The sequence below is a fragment of the Myotis myotis genome, unplaced genomic scaffold (assembly GCF_014108235.1).
Source record: "Myotis myotis isolate mMyoMyo1 unplaced genomic scaffold, mMyoMyo1.p scaffold_m19_p_18, whole genome shotgun sequence".
In the NCBI taxonomy this organism is placed as follows: domain Eukaryota; kingdom Metazoa; phylum Chordata; class Mammalia; order Chiroptera; family Vespertilionidae; genus Myotis; species Myotis myotis.
The window spans coordinates 28,740,733-28,750,599 of record NW_023416322.1 but is presented as its reverse complement, the minus strand read 5'-3'; the positions used below and the strand labels follow the sequence as shown (position 1 = coordinate 28,750,599).

At 53.1% G+C, this 9,867-nt stretch overlaps 1 protein-coding gene across 7 annotated transcripts in view; it reads right to left on the bottom strand.

Moving 5' to 3' along the window:
* Nucleotides 1–7,412: 7,412 nt before the first annotated feature.
* The window catches only part of ADAR (adenosine deaminase RNA specific), a 39,196-nt gene continuing 36,741 nt past the window's right edge, over nucleotides 7,413–9,867 (bottom strand). For 5 of the 7 annotated variants that reach the window (XM_036342519.1, XM_036342515.1, XM_036342518.1 and 2 more), the window contains one exon: nucleotides 7,413–9,852. In XM_036342519.1, the coding sequence (XP_036198412.1) occupies nucleotides 9,615–9,852 (238 nt within the window). In that variant the 3' untranslated portion in view covers nucleotides 7,413–9,614. The remainder of the gene's footprint in view (nucleotides 9,853–9,867) is intronic. The other 2 variants (XM_036342517.1, XR_004973203.1) reach the window with 2 other exon arrangements.

The following is a 9,867-nucleotide window of genomic DNA, read 5'->3' as shown; positions in this document are numbered from 1 at the left end:
CTGTGTTTGTTTCTATGTATTGGGTAGAGCTGCTGTGTCTCCTGGAGTTGGTAGCGTGGCCTTCTGTAGTAGGTGCTTTAGGGCCCAGGGGCTCAGCCTCCCCAGCCACCTGAGTGGCACTCTAGGCGCACCCCTGTGTGGGCTGTGAGCACGGTCTTGTAGTTGAGCCTTGATTGCTGTTGGCGTCTCTGGGAGGAGTTGACCTCCAGGCCAATTGGCTGTGAGGACCAGCTGTGACTACCGTGGGAGAGCTGCTGTGCTAGAGCCATCTTGAGCCTTTTATTGATAGGTTTGGGGCAGCTGTCACCAGCTGCAGCTTGTCTGAAGCCTGAGGCCGGACAGGCTATTCATATGGAAAAGCTGCCTCAAACAGCTTGGGGTGGGCCTGCAAATTGGATGGGGCGGGGTCTCAGGGAATCATTAGGGCGGAGCAAACAGCGTGCTCCAGGCTGACGGAGACTCAGAAATGCCTGCCAGTCAGCCCTGCAACAGGGGCGGTCCCAGCACAGGAACAAGGACCCTTGCGAGCACCCCTCTCTGGGAGAAAGCTGCCCCGAGTTCCTGCCCTGATGCCAGACAACCCAGTTCCTCCCGTATGTGTCTGGGTCCCCAAGCGCTGAAGCTCGGAAGAAGTGGACCAAGTGAGTTTGTGCGCCACCGGCTCTTCACACCTGGGATTCCAGCAGGCTCAGTGTCACTCAGCCCCAACCCCCATGGTTTTTACAGCCTGTAGTTGCGTGGACTTCTCCCCCCAGCTCTGGAGCCCTGGGCTGGGGTTTGGTGTGGGGCTGGGACCCCTTGCTCCTCACAGCCCCCTCGGCAGAGACAGTCTCCCTCCGGATTAAAAACCCACACACACGGGTGTGAGGCCAGCCGCCCCTCACCCCACCCCTCCGACCAGCCTCTGTGCTTTCTTCGTTACTTTTCTGGTTGTGATGAAAAGCAGGCCCTCTGTTCAGCCAGCTTTCGCGGCGGCTCCGTTGTAGTTGTGACTTTGATGTGGCCGTGGGAGGCGGCGAGTGCAGGCGTCTATCGGTAGGCTCGGGGCGCGCTGTCACCAGCTGCAGCTTGTTTGAGGATTTCAGCGAAGCCTGAAGCCCGAGCCAGGACATCTGGGTTCTCCTCTACCCTGTCTCTTTCTCGAACAAACCACGTCCCCCCAAACAGGGCCTGTGTCTGGGGGAACGGAGAGCTGGAGGGAATGCTCTGTGAGTCTAGCGGGTGGGTCTCCCTCTGGAGCAGCTTCAGAACTGGCCTTGGCCCTGACCTCCCTCTGGGTCAGCGCCTCCTGATGCAGGGTGTGCTCAGGGCTCCCCGCTGCCCGAGGCCTTACTGGTGGTGTGTGCGAGGGGTCCCCAGTGCTCTCACCCGCCTGCCAGGGTAGTGTCCTGGCTCCATGGAAATGCACTTCTTCTAGAACAGCACATGGAGAGTTGCCAGTTTTATGCCTGGCCTCACCTCAAACTCAGCCCTAGGGAAGCATCTGGGACCTGAAACAGCAACTGGAAAGGAACTCCGTCTGAAGGGTTGGTGTCTCCCTCTGAAGGGAAGGGTGCTGGCCTGGGGCCCGCCCTGCTGGCTCTCCCAGGCTCCTGGCCCCTCGGTGGCTACCGTTGGCTGTACTCGCTTTAGTCCTTCCCCCAGTGACTGTCGTCCAGGTAAACCAGCAGACAGTGCCCGAGGGGCTTAGAGAGCAGCCCCTCCGAATCCTCTCCAGGGGCATAGGAAACCGAGGCCTGCAGAGTCTTTGCTGCCTGACCTTGTACAAGCACCTGACTCCGCATCTGCTCAGCCTCATCTGTAACACGGGGGTGAGAGAGTGGGCTCAGGGCTGCAGCAGGGAAGAGAGGGATCGATGAACACAAAGGGGCTAACCAGGCAGGGTCCCTGGGCAGTGCCACTCCCTCCATCTCTGGCTTCAGGCCTCTTGGACCATCCCAGTGGAGAGGGGAAGGGAGGGAGGGAAGGAGAGAGGAGGACGCCACTGCTGGGCCAGGTGTTATGTATCAGCCCATCAGCGCAGGGTCTGAACCCTCGGGGCACGGGAAGCTTTCGAGAACCAGGTTCGTCCATCCTTAGGTTCTCTGTCCTCATCCCTTGGTGTTGTCTGGGCAGCACCTTGCCCCTTCCTGGGTGGGGCTGTTTCTAGAGAGAATCAGGGCAAGGACCAGAGGCCCCAGGTCTGAAGAGGGAGGGAGAGACACCGATTGCAACCTGAGTGAGGTGGCCTGGGAGGCGGGCAGCGAAGGAACGAGTTGGGATGGTCTCCATCAGAAAAGGCGAGACCACAGCGGCCCGATAGCCATTTTTGTCTGAAAAGAGCGCCTGTACAGACTCTGCTTTTGACAGTTGGCACTGCAGCAGGGGGAAGGCAGCTTCCTGGCCGCGGGGGAGCTGATGCTGGAACAGCTGGTACCAAGTTATTGAAAATGTAAAAGCAAACAAGACACGGGCAGCCCCCAGCTGGCATTTGCTGCAGAGCAAGGCTGTCTGCGGAGGAACGGCTGTGTCCCTCCGAGGAACTGGGGGTGCCCTAGGGGTTTTGGGAGCCTTGCCCCGTTCGGTCTCCTCCCAATTGCAGTATTAACTACTGTTTACCACGGGCCTGCTGTGTGCCTCGTGCTTCCGTTGCACCGTCTTTATTCCTCACGACAACCCTGCAGGGAAGGGGCCCGTGGACAGAAAACAGGGCTCAGAGACCAAGCGACAGCTGCTGAGCCGGGCTGGGCCCGAAACCTGACTCGCGGCCCCAGAGCCCGCGCTCTCCCGCGGCCGAGACGGGTGGAAGGGAAGCGAGGGGCCCCAGGGTCTTTTCTGAATTCATTCCCGAGTCAGGGTGGCCCGGGTCCAGTTGTCACCCTCTGCTTCTAGGCCGTTGGGCTGGTGTCACAGCCTCCCACTCACCCCCCAGACTAGACAGAGGACAAGCAGTCACCCGCTTTGTTTTTTTAAATAATGTAAATACAGATTACTTGTCCCCACACCAAGAAGAAAAGCAGCCTCTGACAAGTGGAGGCCATTAAGATGCTTAAGCAGCTGACTGCCTTCAGAGGGTGGGTCTGTGGACCTAACACTGGAGCTTTTTCCATGGGGCGCCCCCTCCTCTTTTCTAACTCCTCACGATGGACAAGCCGGAGTTGCGGGCAGTTTGTGTGACTCTTGTCCCTCCAGGCACTTTCCCATGAAGCATCGGACACTGTGTTCTTGTTGGCAGAAGCCGCGGTCTCAGGCCTGGCAGGCTCTCGGTTCCCCGGTTCTCCAGTTCCAGGGCAGACGCTGGAGCCTGTGTGCCGGTTCCCCAGTTGTCTCAGGCCTCACTCGCCGGACGGCAGGTTTTACTCTCGCGTCCTCTGAGAGATCGTGGGAATCGCTTTCCACGTTCCCTCTCACCTCAGCTTGGTTTTCAGTGCCTGTGGCAGCACGAGGTCCTTCTGGGCCCCCCAGGCAGTAACAGGCCACAGGTAGACGGGCATCGCCGACGTGCAGCTCACCGATGCCGCGAGGGGGTGCTTGGCTGCCATCGCAGCTCCAGAGAACACCGGGCATGAACAGTGCTCAGCAGTGAAATTTAATATTCATCCCGACAGGTCCACGAGGTCTGTGTGACAGTCACATGGTTCCTCAGGGGCTGTAGGTCTGGGACACCTCACGGATCTGCCCTTGGCGCCCCTCTCCCCGACCTGCCTTGCTTGGCCTCCCTTGTCTGTGCTCCTGGAATATTTGCACTGGTCTAGCCCACTCCAGGCCAGACTCATTAGGAACTCGATTCTTTTCTTTTTTTTTACTTAAAAAAACAACTTTATTGTTGAAAGTATTACATATATCCCTCTTCCCCCTCCTCCCCACCCACTTCCCCACTGACCTCCTCCAGCCACCCCCCTACTCCTGCCCCAGGCCTTTTCCACCCTATTGTCCGTGACCATAGATGATATATATATATATACACACACACACACACACACCTCCTCCAGCCACCCCCCTACTCCTGCCCCAGGCCTTTTCCACCCTATTGTCCGTGACCATAGATGATATATATACACACACACACACACACACACACACACACACACACACACACAAAAGTACACACAAGTTCTTTGTTTGATCACTTCCCACCCACCTACCCTTCCCCGCCTTCCCTCTGAGATTCTTCACTCTGTTCCATGCTTCCATGTCTCTGGATCCACTCTGTTCATCAGTTTATTAATCAGATTCCACATATGAGTGAGATCATGTGATACTTGTCTTTCTCTGACTGACTTATTTCACTTAGCCTGATACTCTCCAGGTCCCGCCATGCTATCTCAAAGGGTAAGAGAGCCTTCATTTTAACTGCTGCATGGTATTCCTTGGTATAAATGTACCATAGCTTTTTTACCCACTCGTCTACTGATGGGCACTTGGGCTGTTTCCAGATCTTAGATATTGTAAATTGTGCTGCATGAACATAGGGGTGCATACATTCTTTCTTATTGGTGTTTCGGGTTTCTTAGGATATAGTCCTAGAAGTGGGATCACTGGGCCAATTGGAAGTTCCATATTTAATTTTTTGAGGAAACTCCATACTGTTTTCCAGAATGGCTGCACCAGTCTGCATTTCCGCCAGCAGTGTACCAGGGACCCCTTTCTCCACATTCTCACAGTCATTTGTTGATGGTAGCCATTCTGACAGGTGTGAAGTGACACATCATTGTCGTTTTAATTTGCATCTCTCTGATGATCAGTGGCTTTGAGCATTTTTCTCAAATGTCTCTTGGCCATCTGTATGTCCACTTTGGAGAAGTGTCTACTTAGGTCCTTTGCCCATTTTTTAATTGGATTGTTTGTCTTCCTTTTGTTAAGTTGTATGAGTTCCTTATCTATTTTGGATATTAACCCTTTATCAGAGGTATCATTGCCAAGTATGTGCTCCCAGACAGTGGGCTCCTTTTTCGTTTTGTTGGTTTCTTTTGCTGTGAAGAAGCTTATCCTTTTGATGTAGTCCCATTTGTTTATTTTCTCCTTAGTTTTCTGCCCTAGGAGCTGTATCTGTAAACCTATTGCCATGAGAGATGTCTGAGATTTTGCTGCCTATGATTTCTTCTAGGATTTTTATGGTTTCCTGACTTAAATATTTAAGTCTTTTATCCATTTTGAGTTTATTCTTGTGTATGGTGTAAGTTGGTGGTCTGGTTTCATTTTTTTGCGTGGATCTAATTTTTCCAACACCATTTATTGAAGAGACTATTTTTTCTCCATTGTATGTTATTGCCTCCTTTGTCAAATATTGAGCATAATGGTTTGGGTCTCTGTTCTGTTCCATTGGTCTATATGCCTGTTCTTATGCCAGTAGCAGGCTGTTTTGATTATGGTGACTTTGTAGTATAACTTGATATCTTGTATTGTGATTCCTCCAACTTTGTTCTTCTTTCTCAAGATTGCTGCAGCTGTTTGGGATCCTTTTTGGTTTCATATAAATTTTTGGAGTATTTGCTCTAGAGCTGTGAAATTTGCTGTTGGTATTTTAATAGGGATTGCATTGAATCTGTAGATTGCCTGGGGTAGTAAGGACACTTTAATGATGCTAATTCTACCAATCTATAAACATGGTATAATCTTCCATGTGTTTCTACCTTCCTCTATCTCTTTTTTCAATGTCCTGTAGTTTTCTGAGTACAAGTCTTTTACCTCCTTGGTTAATTTTATTCCTAAGTATCTTAATTTTTTTTTTGTTGCAATGGTAAATGGGATTATTTTTCTTTCTGAGAATTCATTATTGGTGTATAAAAAAGCCATTGATTTTTGGGTGTTGATTTTATAGCCTGCTGCATTGCCAAATTCATTTATTAAATCTAGTAGTTTCTTGCTGGAGTCTTTAGGGTTTTCTATGGACAGTACCATTTCATTTGCGAATCATGAGTGTTTTACCTCCTCCTTTCCAATTTGGGTGCCTTTTACTACTTCTTCTTGTCTGGTTGCTGTGGCTAGGACTTCCAGTACTGTGTTGAATAAGAGTGGTGAAAGTGGACATCCTTGTTAGGAACTCAAGGTTCTTGTAAAGACAAGTTGTGTCCAAAGACATCTTGTCTGTTATATTGGGGGGCAGGGAGGACCCAGTTTGGCAAATATGGGAAAATCAGAGAATGCTGGGAAAAAAGCATCATGAGGTTAAAGACAGAACCCAAAGAAAAGCTCAGTGGTAATAGTGCAATTATTGTGATTTGTTCACTAGATGGAAATGAAATGACCAAATGGCTAGGCCTGTAGTAGACAGGCCCAGAGATAGCTCCTGGGGAGGACCCTGGAGGGCAGGGCAGAGACGGGGGGCTAGGGGCCTCCTCTCACAGCCCCTGCGTGCTGGGAAGTCAAGGCTGTAGTCTGCGTGGAGGCCAGACCTGCTCCCGGAACAGTGGTTTGATCTGGACCCAAATCCTGGAGACGGCGTTAAACGGTGGGCCTCCTGGATGAAAGGCGGGGTGGACGGCACTAAGGAAAACACTGTGGTCCCGCAGGCAGTCTGCTTTCCCGCCTGAGGCGGGCGGTGGGGACAGCCCTCACGCCTGGCACTAGCCTTAGTAGGTGGGAAACTGCCCACTTTCTCCAAGTCCTGGGCACTCCATCCCTCTGGATGGAGCCAGGGGCTGCCCGAGAACAGGACAGCGGCACTCCTGGCACATCCTGGCAGCAGACCCATAATCCTTCCCTGCGTTTAAAAGCTGTCCAGCTCACCCAGCACCATTTCAACAGATTGAGCCACACCCAGAGTTCTGGTGCTTACTTAATGTGCCGCAAACATGCACCCCCCCCCCGCCCCCCGCCTCAGCTGCTGCATTTGTGTAATGGATGAGGAAGGAGGCTTTGCTGTGACAGCCTCACCCTTGTGTCCTCTGGCGTATCATTCTTAAAAGGTCAAGCATGAGTCTTGTAGAAATTCTGGACTAAATTACAATGTGGCAAGTGGTGCATTCTCTTTGAAATTCAAGACGAAGAAATATTCTGGATGCCAGCTATGCAGTAAAAGGCAATGGCCCGCCTCCTGAGATGGCCACCCAGCCAGTCCTGGTTCAGGCGGCACACCTTTTGGGGCGGGGTGTGTGTGGGAGGGAGGGGCTGTAAACACATCCCTCCAGGAGAGGTGGGATTCTGTACATGATTTGTGATACTGTCTCATGGCCTCTTTTCTGACTCTGGGCTTTGAAATTTTGCCTATCCAAGTCTCTGGGAACAAGACATTTAAGGGGCGGGCTCTGACTGGGGGGGATGCCTGATGTACCTCACCCGGACGCAAGCTCAGCTCCCAGGCAGGTGCACTGAAATGGCCCCTTTCTGCAGGTGGGGATGGCCTTCTTCCCAAGTATCAGACGCAGCTAGTGCTGGTGCCAGAAATCCCTCTGTCCCCACTCTCCCCTCCCCCAAGAAACCAAGACTTGAAGTTTTCTACCAATTCAGATTATTTATTTCTTTAGACGGAATGTATAATGTTAGTCACGTATCAGGGAGACACATAAGAGCGGAATTTAAAAACTGCAGCCTGTGGCACCAAGTCCAGGCTCGGGCTGTGCCCCCTCTGCTCCTGGAGTCACTGCTCCGACCCCAAAATCCAACAGTCTCTTCCCAGGGAGTAAGGGAAACAGCGTCAAGCGGCGGCAGTTTTTACAAGTGATTATTCCAGGAACGCACACAAGCCACGGTTCAGACAAATCAACTACAAAGTCATTTTTAAAAAGAGGGGGAGGGAGAAGAGGGCCCTGCTTATTAGAAACAAAGATTGGACAGAGGTGAGAACACTCCAGGCAGGCTCTGCCTCCCGTGACCCCGAGGGGCACGGGGTGCGGCCGTGCAGGGCTGACACAGGGCTGTTCCCAGCAGACACGGGGGGCAGGCGCCTGCCTCTCTTCCTACAGCAGGAGCCGAACACCGCACGGCTGCCAGACGAGAGCCCGGGTGAGGGGGCTCTGGTCTCTGGAGAGCCCCGAGCTCTGCAGGAGGCCCCGGGGCCCAGGTTCAGAGGCGCCAGTGGCGCCACCCTCCAGCCTCAAGAACCAGGTCGGCTGCCTCTGAGGCAGGACTGACCCCTGTGCCTTCAGCTGTCACAGGGCCGGGGCGGGCAGGCGCCTCCCTCCAGAGGACAGCACTGCTCCCCTGCCAGCTCCCATGGAGACGTCCGTAGTGCATCATGAAACTTGGGTTTTCGCATTTGGTCAATCTTGGGGAACAGTAGCCACAAGGAAAGTGTGAATGTGGACGTATCCATTGCTGAAGAGGTGGGACCGATGGGAGTTCACTAGTCAGTGCGGGGCAAGGGAGGGTGGAAGGTCGTGTGCGGCTGCTGGCTCAGCATGTTCACAGGTAAAGATGGAGGGACCCTCTAGAGCAAGCCTGTCAAACTCGTGGCCAACGGGCCGCATGCCTCAAACACGAGTTTGACATGCTTGCTCTAGAGGAGGAGCCGGGCTGAGTGCCAGGGCCTCTGTGCTTCTCTGGAGCAGGTACATCCGCCTGGCACGGGCCCAGAGGGAGGCCGACGGCTCTGACCACAGGCGTCATTAGCTTGAGGTGTAGACCCGGGGCTCCACCTCACAGGATCTGCAGACAACCTGCCCTCCATCTACAGCTGCAGTCCTGTGTCCGCCCCTAAAGACCCCTGTGACCTGCCCCCAATGACCTTCTGAAGCTCTCCGGCAAAACAAAAGCACTTGAAAAATTACATCTGAATCTAAATCTGTGCAACTGCAGGTTATCTGTAGCAGTTAAGACCTGACTCTTACGGCATTCTTTTACAGACTCCTAAGTCACCCACGGCTCCATGAGCTTCCCTGGGTGTGGCTGTCAAGGGAGACCTGCGGGTGGAAGAGTGCTGTGACCACGTCCCTTTCTGCCTTATTCCTGCCGAGTCCAGAGGCTATCTGCCCTGAGGCCCTAACCCCCACTGCAGGCACATTCCTAGGAATGCTGTGGGAGGGGCAGCTGGGAGCTTGCCTGCTCCCCGGCCTGCCTGAGCTCCCTGGGAAACGGTCTGCTAGCTGCAGGGGCACCTGGGCTGCACCTCCCTCAGCTGGCTCTAAGAAGCTCTGCTCCTTCCGGGGCCGCAGGGTTCTCCTCCTGCTCTCAGGGATGTCTCCTCTTTACCCTCTCGGAGGAAAATGAGAAACTTGACCACAGGAAGGAATCTCGACGGGGCGGAGGGGCTTGCAGAATCCGCAAATGAAATCAGTTCCTGATGTGACTCACAGAGTTGACTGGAACCTAATCAAGACCTCAAGAGGCCAGGGTAGCAGGAAATGGAAACCCCCAAACAGAACTGGTGAGGAAACGGGCTGCGGGTGCTCAGTGACAGCTTCCGCGCTGGTTGAAGGAGAGAGACCCCTTTTCTCCCCCCTCACGTCTCTACCTCTTTGCTTGGGAAAAGAGAAGGGGCCTGGTGAGACCTGGCTGGTATTCCCAAAGAAAGCAGGATAAATAGGAACCCCGAGGTCTCAGTATCACCAATTGTGGTTCCATTAAAAAAAAAAAAAAAAAAAGGAGAAAATAAAAGAAAAATTAAAAAAAACAAAATCCTTGACTAACAATGAGGAATGCTATGACCTGCCTCTTGCCCCAGTGACACGCCCGCCACCGGCCAGGCCCGAGTCGCACTATACTGGGCAGAGGTGGAAATTCTTTTCCTCCTGAGGTTTGCTTATCCAGTTCCCATAGCCCATGTCCTTCAGGCCTTTTTTGAAGTGGTTCTTGGCTATCTCGTATTCACGGGCAGCTCTCTTGGCCTCACCATAGGAGAGTTTAAGTAGATCCCTGCGGCCCCGGAAGGAGCAGAGCTTCTTAAATAGGAGGAAAATGTTCTTTTTGGAGACCCGGGACAGTTCATTCCGTGGCCTGGGGAAACAGAAA